Source organism: Apteryx rowi, unplaced genomic scaffold, assembly GCF_003343035.1.
Source record: "Apteryx rowi isolate R43461 unplaced genomic scaffold, aptRow1 scaffold_22, whole genome shotgun sequence".
NCBI classification, from domain to species: Eukaryota; Metazoa; Chordata; class Aves; order Apterygiformes; family Apterygidae; genus Apteryx; species Apteryx rowi.
The window spans coordinates 3,392,038-3,407,327 of NW_020448530.1; the positions used below are offsets into that span (position 1 = coordinate 3,392,038).

Here is a 15,290-nt window from a genome sequence, read left to right on the forward strand (position 1 = left end):
AGGTCTGAAATCCCAAGGCTTATGGGCTCTTCGCTTTGTGAAAGGCAAATGCCTCCCTTCGGTTAAAACTCTCAGCCATATACACATTGTTGCTTTCAAAAGAGCACCTGGAAGGGGAAAATGATGGTGCAGTTTCCATCTCGTATTCAACATCTCCACAATCAGAGAAGTCAGAAAGGTGAGAGGACTGAGTTAAATCCTGTCCCAAGAAGACTGAAGTAGAGGTTTTTCATCTTTCCAGAGAATACCTTAGCTACAACTTCCTGGCAGAAACCATTCTCAATCCCCTTGTTAAAACTGTGCAAACATGCAGAGTTACTGAATATTCAAACCAAGAAGGAGAAGAGGAGTAAGAGAGAACACAGTAGCTAGGCTAACTGGTGTTCTCCTTGGTGGCAGATATTCATGATCTAGTCTCTGCTCCAGTAATTGCTTCTGAATAGAAGAATTTCATACCAAACACAGAACTTGCATACTAGCAAAACCCCACATTATACCATATTCTAGTCAGTATCCCAAAGCATTTAAGCAGTACAGAAATTGTATGTTAAAAAAAAAAAGAAGCTATTTTTATATGCARAATTAAGTTTGACAAAAGAAGCAAATAATTCAAATTTTACATTCCCCCCCCAACATAAGTGACTTTTTAAAATCAGTTAACTAGAAAAGAATTTACATTTTCCTCACTTCTTATACCTAATGTTTATAAAAACAGGGAAACAATTATATATGCATAATCTTTTTGATGTCAGAATCAACTCATTAACAAAACAAGAGAATGAGAAGAGAATGAGCAGAAATACACCATTTCTAGATTTAAAGAGTAAGTACCAGCAGGAATATCAAACCTAAGAACAGTAAAACTTCAAAACACTGAAGTATTATTCATAAAAAATGTAATCTATCCTAAATAAAATATTACATCCTGCCCCTTCAAATCCAACAGAATAAAGATAATTGATAATTACCAYGGGGCAAATAAAATATCTCCAGCTGTATTTCTTCCTGTAGGAACAGAAAATGTTTTCTGAATTTTTACCTTTTGAAAAAACATTGAAAAGTCTTTTGTAACATTTCCTTTGGCTGCTTTATTTTTTAAGGCCATCTCCTCAATCGTGTCTTGAAGAAACTTAGCCAATTCAAGCTTTACTCTCAATTCTTTCTTCAGTCTTTCCTCCTATTAAAGAAAATACTTGGTTTAAAAAGTCTTTTCCAGAAATACATGCACTAACGCTGCTTTTTCTGCCCTCAGACAAGTTATCGGGACTACTTCTGAACTTCTGTTCCTACACACAGATGGTAAGGTGACATTCACTCTTACAGATCACCAAATCAGGCTGAAGAGGATGATCAGCTCACAGAGCCCCATGCAGCATAAGGTGCAACGCTAACAAAGAGAAGTACAACATGAGTGGCCTCACCTGCTAATACTAACATGCATCCTCTGAATTAATAAAAACAAAGCAAAAAATAGAACAACAAAAAAACAACCCACAGTAGGTCAGTTTCTAACTCCAAAGTCTTGCATCCAGCACAGAGAAATACTATTTAAAATTTTTATCCTAATAAAGTAGAACTTATCACAGAATTAAAATTAAATGGTTACTTAGATGCAAGTACGTAATCGTGATTTGATTATATCTGTGACTAACTGGGAGCTCAATACGTATACACTGCATGTAAAACTATTTTGTGCTCTGAGAGTGAGAATGTTCTCMAAACTCTAAACAATACTGAGAAAAACTAACTAAAAGAGGGCAGTTTAAACAGAACAATGTATACAAACTCTTTAAAAGATTCAGTACGCATACAAAAAACTCACATTAAGAATAAGGACTACAAATGTTAAAAACAGTCCACCCATCTCAATGCAAACTGGAAAAAGGAGGTTTCATAGCTTTCCTTTCTGCTTTGTAAGAGTTACAGAAACCGGACATAAGGAAAGCAAAAAAGACAAGAGAAACTTGCAGCCCTAAGAGTTAAAGTACTTATACATATAAAAAAGGAAACCAGAGTGGCACTGGTTCATTATTAGATGCTGACAGCAAAATCTTCAAAACAGCATAAAGGAAGGGGAAAAACATTCCCCAAATACAGAAGAAAAACATTTTTTGACAGTCCAGAGGATATAAGTCATCCTAGGTAATAACATGAAATCAGTGTTGAATATGATGAAAGCATTGCTTAGGTCAAACACTAGAATTTGAAAAAATATTTAGCAAAATGGTAAGATCTATACTGTGATCACCTGGACTGACCACCGTAAAAATCCCTTCAGCCTTAAATAAATGCATTTCAAGTTTTGATGTTCCTATGCAAGTTTTGAGCACTATTTTCCATTTCATTTTCATTTCTCAAAGAAAAGCTTTTTCCTGTATTTATTTACTAAAACAAAGGAGTTCTCTACCCTACATGTGACAAAATAAGAAACAAAAATGATATTCTGTAAGCACTGCAACACTGTTTCCTTCAAAATCCTGACTGCCCAACTCTACTTAAATGTGTAGCAACAAAAATGCTTATGTGCATTTTTTCTATTCTGAATCTATTGATACTTTACACAAGTTTAACTTTGGCTTAAAAAAAAAAAAAAAATCCAGTAATAGTATGTTATCAATTTATAGGGCAATATAAATCTTAGTGAATCATTAAAACAGTCTAGTGTCTGTAAACTGTCCTATACTCTAGCTGAAATTGTTATCAAACAAAATAATCTGTAAATTAAAATATCACCTGGACTAGCAGGATAAATAAGGTCAGTAAAAATAAAAACAATTACAACTTTTTTTCTAAACAGCCAACAAACCCAACAAACGCACTTACACTCTACCATCAAGAACTAAATCACAACTTTTGTTAATGAGATTCTGCAAACACGTACAGCAGGCCTAAAACACATTCAAGCAATACTTTAAATATCGGGTTTGAATTTTTCCAAAACATTTAACTGGATTATAAATTCAGACTTGCTTACCTTTTTAGATTTTGTCTCAAACGTAGAGGGAAGCATATTAGGGAACAACTTAAGAGCTACTGGAAGCAGAAACTCCATAAATGGGACAACAAGAAAAACCAGGAAAGGGACCAAGCGGAAAAGATCAGCACATATTCGAAGGAACTGAAAGAAAAAAATATAATCAGATTTATTGATAAGCAAAATTTTAGACATTAATTTAAAAAATACTTGATGTGAACATTCACATTACAGTTTAAGCACACGCATATATCAACTACAAAGGAAATTTAAAGTAACAGGAACAAAAAGGATGTGACAAAGTTAGTTTTTAGTATCTTTTTCTTAAAGTTGCTGTACATTACAGAGTGCCAGAGTTTCACCAGTTTTCAACACTATAGAAAGTATTTCAAAAGCCTCACTGTGTCTCAATAGGATTATTGAGCAAGTATCTCATTTAAACCTCTTAAAAGCACCTGAAAACAGGAGGCGGTCATTTGTTGTTGTTAAAGCTGCTTAACTTCTTTTATTCATCTTTATTTGTGCTCCACCAGTTCTTACATGCATGAGCTACTATGGACTAAGTAATCAAGAATAAAATGAAAGGTCCCCACCTCCCTGCCTTATAACAATTGCAATGTACATTTAAATCCAGGGTAATGAGCCCAGCTTGGTGTTTTTTTGTTTTGTTTTGTTTTAAATCACAGCTTTTCTAGAGCAGTAATCCTCTGAAGCAGGCAGATGCATTAGTTACTGAATCTTGAACTGCATGAAATAAAGTCTTTCTAATTTCTATACACTCACAAATGTATGTATTAGGCTGTACAGTCTATAATCAAATGTTTCAGCRCTAGCTGGAAGCTTAATAACTTGGTTTATATTAAGGAGTGGAGATTTTCCTCCACTCTACCTCATTTTACTAAGCAAATAACAAGGTATTAGGAATAACGACAGCTTCTAAATCAGAGACTGAAGGCCAGAGGTACACTATAGTCGGTATTGCCACAGCACTGTCAATCAGCATCATGACCCGACAAACACAGTTATGATTGGCAAGAACTGGCTACATAAATGCTATTACCCAAGTAAAAGCACGCTTCCCCCTCCATCCCCTCCCCACATAGCACATGCCAATCCAGGGGAACAGGAGCAAAGGCCAGGATAAATTGCTCACCCTCTAGAACTGCTTTGCTAGAATAGGAAACTAGTAAAACTTTAACCATAGAGTTTTCTTAGCATAAAGCCAGCCAAAATCTTAAATGCAGTCTAGGGAAAGCACAAACTCCCAAGTTCTAAAGTTAGATATTTTTCTTTGCATATATAAAATTCAGTTTCACAGAAAAGAAATTTTGGTCCACTGTTTAGAGACTCAAAGATGTTCTCATTCATCTAACAATAAAAGATAAAGGACTATGAGGGACTTCAAAAGGATGCAAGAACTACTTGGAAGAAAATTTTACTGTCAATGCACAAAGAAGAACAGGTGCATTCCCCCCTCCCCCTCACAATTCAAAATTTACATAGAGCATAATACAATGTTCCTATCTCTATCCTATATCTATTTTTAGACAGAGCGCAAAAGTACTTGTATGAGGTGAAATCCAAGTCTAAGGAAGCAGTTTTACAACCAGATTAAGCTAATCTAGTGCTAACCGAAGAAAACGTATAGAAAGTCATGAATGATGTTGCGTGACTGCTGGTGCACAAGGTACACTACTGATCCAGCTAAAACAAACCCATAAATATATATACAGACACAYAAAAAAGGATTAGTGCCCACCCAAAGGAGGGATGAAGAACTTGCATTCGGACACTGAGCAGGACTGGCCTTTTTCGCAGCAGCAATATCCTGGATCAGCTCACATAAATTATGGAACCGCCCCTACACTAACCCACTTTGTACAGGAACCTAATACAATGGCGCATCACTACACACACATTATTCGGAAGCACAGCATGAAAAACTTGAGACTACTCTGCATGTCCTACTACAGTTCATGTACCATAATATCCTACTTTTCCCTCCTCCTCAAAGCAGGGAGTTTGTGGCAAGCATAAGAGCGCTACAAGGTCAGCAGTTAATTGCCATCTCACTTCAACGTCCCAAATCATCCTGCTGCAGAAGGTGGCAGTCGAGCAATTGGCCTTTGACAGCAAGTAAGATATTTTGTGTGTTTTATTTCTTCCTGACTTATCTCCTAAGCGCAGACCTGCGACCCTTGTGAATCCAAACCAACCAGCAACTGTACAAGCAGAATTTGGGAACTGATTTTTGGTTTGCAAAAGTAATAGCTCACTTGCCCTAGCCACGTTACTCCTGCTTGTAATGTGGTTAGATTACTTGGATATCTTCTCATTATTGCCTCCATAGAGGAAGGAAAGGGCAGGCAGAAATAACTCGCTTGTCAGTCTACGTAGAGATAAGATTTTTCCCAGGGACTGTCAGCTCATATAAAGTTTAAAACATTTAAAGCAGTATGCATTTCAGATTAATTATTTTTAAGAAGTTCAAGAGTAAATTTTACTAAATTGTGCCTAATCTGGCATAAAAATTTTAAGATTTCTTTAAATCGTCCACATACTACAGTTTAAGGTCAAACTGATTAAAGAAAAAAAAAGAAAGAGAACTGTACTGAAACAGATTAAAATAAGGTTTAAAATAAGCATAAGGGTTTTGTTCAGTTGCGAGTTGGTTTGCTTTTAAATGACTTTGGGTTCTAAGTCTATCATGACTCCAATCAAGAGATAAGACACACTTGACCTCCATATAAAGAAAACACAGAATTAGACTGAGAAAATGAAAGAACAGTAGTTGTTAGAACTATTTTTTTTTTTTTCAAAATTTCTACGCTGGACTGCACATACACACACACAAATGTAACTATTAAAGAAGAGACATGTTACATCAGCATAAACACTAGTTTATATCTGCGCAAGAAAATCCCTTTTTATTTAAAATGAGGGAAYTGATTTTAAAATCATACATCTGCAAACAAAAATAAAATTCAGGAAGGCCACATGCCAGGCCACTAAGCCACTATGAGACAGACAGTTCTATTATCAGCAGATGACAGTATCAAAAAACAAGCAAATGAATAAACCCATGCATTGAATGAATAGTGCATGCCTCTCCAAAGACAATGCAAAATATTACTCTAAAGGTTCATGCATTCCAGAACACAGTACTGATCTTTCAGCAGAAATACATAATTTCTCAGTGGTTTGGTTCAGTGAACACAAGACGGGCATGAAAACCAATGGTTCCATTCCTGCCCCGTGAGGAGTTTCTGACTTTGTTTCAAAAGGTGAATTAATTTTTCTTACTTGGTTTTCCCAGTTTTTCAAAGCTGTAAGTTAGCTAGCACAAGCCCGAACTGCTACTTCAAGCAGTGTTGCTCTCCTCTTGCCCCCTTTCCCCAGTTACTCTTTCCTGGCACTACCGAACACCCTCTCTTACACCACCACAGATTTATATTTTTGCTGGACRTCTTTTCAGCTGGATCAACTGCCAAACAAACTTGTATACCAGCATAAAAGAGGGCCAAAATAAGTAGCGTGAGGACACTGAGAGCAAATACCATTAACCAGTGCTGCTGTAGAAAAAGATCAAACACAGTCACAGACAAAAACTGCTACATGAGAAATAACATACAATTTGCTCTTGTTAATCTTGCAAAGATAGTAAAAAAAGTTGTGCTTGAATGTTTGCAGAGATGTGATGTTTTTAAACTACCCATAAATTTGTTCAATTATGTACTGAATTTTGTCAAGAAATGATTAAAACAGTGAGCAAATACTTATATTTTTGAACATTTTACATAAAATTTTTAAAAAGATACACATGTGAACCTAGCATACTGCCTATGCAACGTACAATCTGCAGAGACCGTACAAGCAGCATTATTCACTCTTGCTGCCAGAACACACACGCTTTTCCCTCTCTGACATTTTTTCCAGCAATAATTGGAATGCTATTTAAAGTTTAAAAAAAAAAAAAAGAAAGAAAGAGGCAGAGAGACTTGAAAATTTCATCTGTGTAAACATCTTGTCTTTGAATACTGTAAAATGATAACTATTAAATCAGCACATTTAAGTTAACACAAATGAACGGGTGAAGTTGAATACCAATGCATTCTTTCATAAACTGTTTTGATTTTTGGTTTGTTTTTTTGTTAAACTATGCCAATTTTAAAACAGCTAACTTCTTATTTTTGCAACCTTTCCATACAAGACTTGGTCTGTCACGTGTTTTTAATATATACATGTATCTTTTAATTCTAGTTGAATAAGCATATTTACCTCACCCAGGAACTGAAAGTACTACTGAAAAAAATTTAAAGCATTTCTATCCTAGTAAGAAAGCACTCTTATTTTGCCAAGTTTTATCTCCATCCCCTCCTCCCTCTTCTTTAAAAGTATCAGTAATATAATTACACAATTTCAGAGAATGTAAACTACATGCCATAAGGAGAAACAAAACTAAGAATTTTCTCAACTTTTCTTTTATGGACTAAAGTTATCTAACAAATATTTTCTCAACTTGTTTTTTGGAATAAAGTTATCTGACAAAAATTTTTGTAACTGAAATAGTAATAATATCTGAAAATCAATCACACAGTTCAGTCTGCAGCTTTTCTTCTGTTAAAAAAAACAGAATTAACATAAATCCAACCCTCACTAGAAGTCATTTCCCTCTATTTTTTCCAGCTGAAGTGAAAAAACAGAGAAGGTGACCATGTACACACATGAAGCAGGATGGCAACTTGAGAACAAATTACAATTGCTGACTGCTTGCCAACCCAGAACAATTCGCTGCTTTTCTATGAAGCGAACAACAAATCTATGTCAACTTTTTAAAAATGATTATGTTTAATTATAAGCAAGGAAAATATATATCATCACGTATCATTTACAAACAGAACAGTCATATAACTAAAGAAAATACTCTATTTTAATGACAGATTCCTAGATTAATAATGGGAAACAAGAGTTAAAAATGGTTTGGAGTCCAACACAAAACTTTTAATGTCCACATGATGGGGGGAAGACACATAGCAATTTTAATTCTAGGAACAAAAAACAGAGAGAATCAATTCAGACTAAATAAAATAGAACAATCACTCAGGATACCAAATTAAATTCATATTTACTCAGTACCTGTCTACGTTCTCGACGAGACAGAGTGTGCCCATGAAGTATTCGCCAGAGCATCCTTGCAGCTATTTTTGTGTCAATCCACAGTAATCGAAAACCATGATAATAATGCTTCAGCTCATCCACAATCCTCTGTCCAAGAGATTTTTTAACAACTTCCACTTCTGTTGGACTATATACAGGACCTCCTTCTTCCAGCTTCTTGTTTTTGTCCTTCAAGGACTTCAGTGATTTTTCAACCATGGAGTCATCTTGAAGGGGATGAGAAGAATGCCACCATCTAACTGGAAGATATTGGGGACCTAAAACACCCATGGTTGCAAGCGGCGTCCATGAGCCAGAGGAGCTCATAACAGAAAAGTACATTCGTTCAGACCCTTTAGTCCAACAACAGAAGCGATCTTTTTTGGAGTATGCGTAAACAGGAGGCACACTAGTGCAATATTTAAAGTGTACAGTCCTTTAAAAGAAAAAAAAAAGCATTAAAAAAATTAGCAATAGATGCTGCATCATTTGAGAAACATCTAGCACATATTTAAGAAAAAAAACTATGAAGCTCAAAACCAAGAAGTCTATTTCTGAAAAGAACGATTAGCTTTATTTCATGACAAAAATAACTTGTTTGGTATTTTCCTTTAAACTACCTTTAAGAGGTAGCCTATTCTACTTGAATTAAATAAAGAATAGCAACTAAAAGTGCTTTCCATTTAGAAAGCTAAATATAAATCTGTAAATCCCTAAGTAACAAATCCCCTTCTATTAATTCTCCTATTTGGAGGAGACAGTTAACGAAAGCACAGGTTATACACTTGGGACAGGTGCTGGGTAAGGGGAATGAGAATCAGTGTCAGAGAAATCCCCTTTCATTATAGCTCCTCCTCCATTATCTCCCTGTTTCTGGTTTTCCTCTTTCAACAGAAAACTTATGCTCAAGTTTCCATCATGGTATCAAGTTGATGTATACAGGACCAACAGACTTCTACATTATTCTGTCCTTTTTCTTTAATTAAATGTAAATCCAAGTTAGAATGAAAGCATTATTCAAAAAAACATGATCAGTAATTATACACACATTAGAACCACTTGTTATATGCAAGAAGGTTTGTACCTCACACTTTTTCAAAACGTTATGGCAAACTTCAATAGTAAATACAGTATTAAATGATCTCCATGATGTGGCCATTAAACTTAAATGTCAGTACAGGACAGAAACGACTTGGGTCTTTGTTCACCTAGCCCTTGTACTAGCAAAACAAACTAAACACATGAAGCCAGAAAGTGTATTTTTCCTTCAGTAAGTAAAAAATAGGTAGAAGTAGTTCTATAGCTCTGAAGAACACTGTAAGGAACAAAAAAAAGCTTATTACACACTTGTAAGTATTACCCTCACTCACTCATCTTTCACCTCAAAATATTTCATAAACTTAGGTTTTCCCTTTTATCCAATTAATCTTTAGTTTTATTCAAAAAAAATGATTCTAGGGGTTTATCCATTTAATGTCATTCAAAGAGAGCTTCTTACAAACAAAAATATTGACTAAATTACTACTTTCTAAAGAAACACATTATTCATGATTTTCTAGCTTATAATAAAACTAAGTATCTGTCCATTCAATGGTCAGATGACTACTTATACATAGCTACAAAAACATTTTCCTAATTAGCTAGAAGTTCTACCAAACTACATGCTTGAACTGATATTAACTAGTGAGAATTACAATTTAAGAAAATAAAATACACATTCAAAACCAGATTAAAACACCTGTATAGATCATTCCACTCTGCCTCTATATAAAGGAACTTTCCAACAGCAGAGCTCCAGATCCACAGACTAAGTTCCATCAATAAATTTCCGGAAACAGAGGAAAGGAGCTCTGCAGCACAGGTTCAGAATCTGCAATAAAATATATTTGCAAGAAATGCCTCTCTTTGAACACACTGAAACTTTCACTAGCAGGATGTAGCGCACAAAATTCCTATCCCAAGCCTTTTCGGGAGTTGTGAAGGCAGGGTTCTTCTTCCCCAGTCTCTTCAAAACTATACAAAGGTGAACCTTAATAGGGCCTGTCTGCAGATGGGTTAAAGAACAGGCCACATTTAGACTTTGCTAAATACTTTTTCAAGCCAAAAGAGTATTTTGATTGCAGCATCCAAAGAGTCAATCAAGCACAGAGAGATGCCCATGCAATAGAACTACTCCACATCAAAAGTATGTCCAAATATTTTGTGTCAGAGTGAGTATCTCATAAGTAATTACAGATTAGTTATTCATTTAAATTACACCATCTTCTTCACTAGATGCTTTTGGGCACAAAAATGTTAAGCACTATTTTTTCCTCCTGTTTTTTTGTTTTAAAATAACATGCCAAAGAAAGTTTAAGAGCATAGTTCAGCAACAGAGGAGACAGAGCGGTAGTAATACCTATAAGCAAAGAGATAGAAAGGTGAAGTTTCCTCTTTAAAAATGGAAAAAATTGAAGAAAAATAAAAAACCATGCTGCTATCCTCAGTATTCTTATAGCCCCTTCCTTTTGGATCTGGGTCAGGTGGTGATACTAGTCTGTTATATTTAAAGCAGTAACATTATGTTAACAGCAGCTTTTGGCTAAAGAACTTCTCATAAAGATAACAAAGATTTCCGTCCCAATATTTTCTTGTATTACATACACTTAAAACACTGACTTTCTATTTTTCTAAGAGAGAGGCCCAATGTAATAATCTACTTTAAAAAAAGTAAACAATTTGATTTGAAAATGCTTTATATACAAGAACAAGCTTAACTACACATATATAAAGTCATATAGAACTAACATGACTGAAAAAAAAAAAAGGGATTACTTTTATGTTCCGAATCAAACAGAAGCTTAGGAAATCTGAGAACTGTTTTCTGAGCAGTTAGACTGTAAATAGTCTAGAGAATACAAATTTTAATACTCCAAGGAAGGGTGTTAGAAAACGTGTATCCACACATATGCCTTTTGAGCCCAGCGTCAGAAACCAAGCAGATGAGGAGAGTAATACTCAGACTTCCTTTCCTCTGTCAATAACATAAGCCGAAGCTAACATTTTCATGTTTTGTCTGGAAGACCGAAAACTACATTATTTTATAGTACTCTAAAGGACTGTTTGGTACTCTTTGGTATTTTGAAAAAAAATTCATATTTACTTACATATTGTTTGCCAATCTCAGGGACGTACAGCTAAGACAAGCCCGATCTCCCAAGTTACCTGGGGGGGGGGGGGAAAAATAGCATTCACACTGAAATGCATGCAAACAATTATCCTTATAGCAAATTATACACAAAGAACTGATTTTAAGAGGCTGATATTTTCTTAGACATGTCTGTTACTGAAAACACAAAAAAGAAACTGCTTAACAGCAAATGGAGTTCTGAAGATGCAGTTTGTATGTGCGTGCACATCTGGATGATTGCACATCTTAACCATCCAACACTGGAATTTTTTTTGGTTTGGCAATAACCATGTACCAACTACTCARGCCCAAACACCTCATCCTATTCCAATACAAGTCAAAGCAATGACACATTTTCCTCATCTCTCCCAATCTCTAATCCTCTGTCTCACAGGATAAAAAGGGAAAGGAGGATGGGAAGCAATTTGGTAACATTGCCAACATCTCCAAGAATTCCATGTACTACCAAATGCGCAGTCACACTTTGTGAATCTGCAAGGGACTGTCTGAACTTGCTCAGTCGCCTGAAGACCAGTTGCCGAGTCTCTCAGACAAGTGAATATCTCAGAAAAACTGCACTGAAAGCAACATAATTTTTGAATGGTTCCATGACAACACAGTATTAGATGATCCAAAAGCAGCACCAGCCAAGCGTCTAGGCTGGAGATGTTCTTTAGCAGGATGACAGATAAAGTTTGAGTAGAAATCTGAATACACGTCACTAGGGAGGTGGAACCACAATGACATTCTAAAGCATTGCTGTCCACTTGGATTATCACCAGGTAAAAATAGCTATATGGATCTCTTTGCAAAGGATATAAATTGTCTTAAAGAGCAAGGGACTGATCCAACAAACAAAAACATTTGGCTTTCTCAGCAAGCAGGATGTGCCACCAAATTAATTCTAACCGAAACAATAACTCAGACTCAGCTTTAATAATAGCCAGGATTAGGACCAGAGTCCACAAGGAGGACTTAGACCTACATGGGCACCTTTATCCAGGTACAGACCCAAGCAGCATCCATTCAGGCAACAAACTGAGGAGCTCATCAAATGATAAATTCTCTGACTTGGATCACATGCTTCAGAAAAGGGCCAAGTTTGAAAGAAATACAAGTTTGAGAAATACAACACCACCAAAGCACCATCAGCTATATAAAATGCTACCTAATCACTGCACGCAGTCCACAACTGCTGTAAAGCATCTCCAAATCCATTAGAAAGAATCACTAAACTCCCTAAAGCAACTGAAAAGATCTTGTATTGATATCTAGTTGCTAAGACTCAATAGCTGGCCAATACCAAATGCAAAAAGAAAAGACTCTTGTACAGAACTGAGGAAGACCCCATGAGCAAGACTCCAAAATGCCTCTGCTCTTCTTTGCCAATCTTTTCAGAATTTGCTGCAACTATAACAAAAATAGCAGGCTGGAGCAGGCATACTGTAATTTGTTTCTCCCATCTGGAACCTACTATTTCTGGTCAATCCTAAGAGACAGCAAGGTACAAGGTACTGGTCATTTTTTCCATCATCAAAGCTAGGGTATAAGATATGACAAAACCTGAAGTAGTTGTTTCTGAGCAAACACATCACCAAAACTTTTTGGCAAAAACCTCGCACACCAAAATAACCTACTAAAGGAAAAGAGACACCTCCAGAATCACAAGGGGCAATCAGAAGGTACTGTGGGGGGAAAGGGAAAAAGAAGTTGGACTATCAAAGAAACACCTCAATAATGAAGGGATGCCCCACGTCAGGAGGACTTTGGTGTTATTATAGCAAATCTATGGCATTATCAAGTCAAAGGAAAAGGATTTCTCCACCTCAGGTTTCACCAAATTTTAACAGGTACTCACTGTCACTGCAAGTAAGAGCTGCAGGAAAAAAAGGTTTTTTATTTTTATACATTTCTTCTGGCTCTCAAACCAAGCCTTGAGAATCTGTGAAGTCATTCTCTAATACTCACAGAAAGATCAGTGCCTGAACTTGACTTTAGAGTCAAGCCATCTCCAAAGGATGTCTCTGAATCTAAGGAGAGCTGGGCAAAGCAGAGGAGTACTCAAAGTCATGAGGGATGAGTCCCAGCACTGCAATCTGTTTCTCTACTTCAGCACCAGGAGGCATACAAAACCTAACTTGTATGAAAGATTCCAGTGCCAAAAATGCAAGTCCTACCAGTAGAGGACATTACCTGCTACAGATAGGTGTTCCTAGAACAAAGATGGAAGATCAGGAAGAGGTAAAAGCTGGCATGGACTTCCTTAGGTAAAAATCCCATAGCAGCAAGAGACTTTCTCTTCACTTATCTCTGTTTTACAAGCAGGAGTTATTAACGCTGAAGAAAGGGCCAAAGAACAGAACTCCACGGTTAACACAAGAAAGAAAATATGCTGACTCAAACATTTCTTGTCACACAGCCACTTTGAGTGTGAATGAGCACATGGAAATACAGATTTTGTTGAAAGATTCTACAGAATAACTGTTAATTTCACCTTTGTTAGTTCCGAAGACAAGCACTCTATATGTTTTGCAGGGTCTATGCTATATCCATGTACATAAGAGCAAGCCAGCCCTAAACTAAAGTATGTACTTCCTTCAGAAAAAGGAGGAAGAAAGTTCACAGTCCTTGTTTCTAAGACAAGATGACACCCAAACGCGTCTGAACAAGATGAATGCACCTTATCATACTCAACACTGTCCATTTAAGAAACTTAAATTAGGGTTACTTGTTTTGCAAGTAAGAAAGGCAAGAGTGCCACGAAAGCTACATGTAAACATATGCCTCATGGAAAACAAGTGATGAGAGTTTTTATTTTTAAACATAACAAAGCATCTAAACCAAAATTTTAAACATAAAATAGCTGTGTACTGTTACTATTTTTAAAGTTCTTAAAAATAAAGGGCTAACATGAAACAAGTCCCTCCAGAAGTATAAGCCTGCAGTACTTAATAGCTTGATCTTTACTGGAAGAACATTTAGGATTCTTAGAAGCACTTAGCATTAACTTAATCTTAGATTACTTACACGTAAAGCAAAGAAGATGAGCTAAGTAAAGTAAAAACATTATTTAATGGTATAAATTCTTGTATAGTGGCTTGATAATGGATGCATATTCTAATTAAAAGCACTGATTATAAGCATAGTGTATTACAGCACACGAGTGATTTATCACAGTGTTTCAGCAAATGAGAATTTTCATTTAGAGCAAGACTTACAAAATGCAAAAATGCAGCAATTATTAGCATTCCTCCTTACATCGTGCCACAAGAAGAGTCAAAAGTTCCCATTTAAGGTACATGAATGTGTTTCCTCACTGTTTTAATAAGCTGGATGGCTAAGACATGCCAACTTTTTGTTCAGGTCACTGTACAAGTTCAGCCTAAATATCTGTCTTTACAAGAGTGGCAAGAGAAACATCAGCTAGAGGAAACCCCTACAATTGAGTGATTATCTGTAACCAAGAAGCTGGCTGAGTTACCAAAATGAGCAAGCATCCATACAGTAGATAGGTTGTGGCAGACACCCCGTTCTCCCCGACGGTACCTCAGTGACAAAAGTCAAATCCGAGTGTCGGTGACAAACTAGTGGCCAAAACGGCCCGTTAAGCCTTCGCTCATGCCAGGCTAGAGCCCTCACCCTTCCAGGTCACAGATGCGAAAAGCAGCCACAGGCCTCGCCTACGTCACGAGTTATCAGCTGCTTCATGCCATTAAATGCCACTGCCCAAAGGTATGTGAACGGCCAAATTATCTTTACTATTGATGGAAACGTCACCGTGCACCGGGTTTCCTTTTTTGCTTTCAAAACCCGCGCCACTCGCAAAAAGTCAAACGCTCGTTTTCTTCGCCGGTAAGTGGAGAGTCTCCTCCGCTCTCCCGGAGGATACGGAGACGAGCAGCGCTAGCGAGGGCGGCGAAGCCACTTGCCGCGGTGCCTCGGCCTTCCCTCCCTCCGCCCGCCCGGCCGCCCCGCAGCGCCGACGAGGCT

General features: G+C 36.6%; 1 protein-coding gene across 6 annotated transcripts in view; it reads right to left on the bottom strand.

Moving 5' to 3' along the window:
* Window positions 1–15,290, bottom strand: part of LETM1 (leucine zipper and EF-hand containing transmembrane protein 1) — a 38,295-nt gene that overhangs the window by 22,706 nt on the left and 299 nt on the right. For 4 of the 6 annotated variants that reach the window (XR_003253302.1, XR_003253303.1, XM_026064541.1 and 1 more), the window contains exons 2-5: window positions 11,278–11,335; window positions 8,111–8,567; window positions 2,975–3,118; window positions 1,040–1,177 (exon numbers count right to left, since the gene is read on the bottom strand). Coding sequence is in view for 4 of the 6 variants with exons in the window: in XM_026064541.1 (XP_025920326.1) it covers window positions 1,040–1,177; window positions 2,975–3,118; window positions 8,111–8,567; window positions 11,278–11,335 (797 nt within the window). In the remaining 2 variants the exon portion in view is untranslated. Of the gene's footprint in view, window positions 1–1,039; window positions 1,178–2,974; window positions 3,119–8,110; window positions 8,568–11,277; window positions 11,336–14,781; window positions 14,813–15,290 lie in introns of those variants that run through there. The other 2 variants (XM_026064542.1, XM_026064543.1) reach the window with 2 other exon arrangements.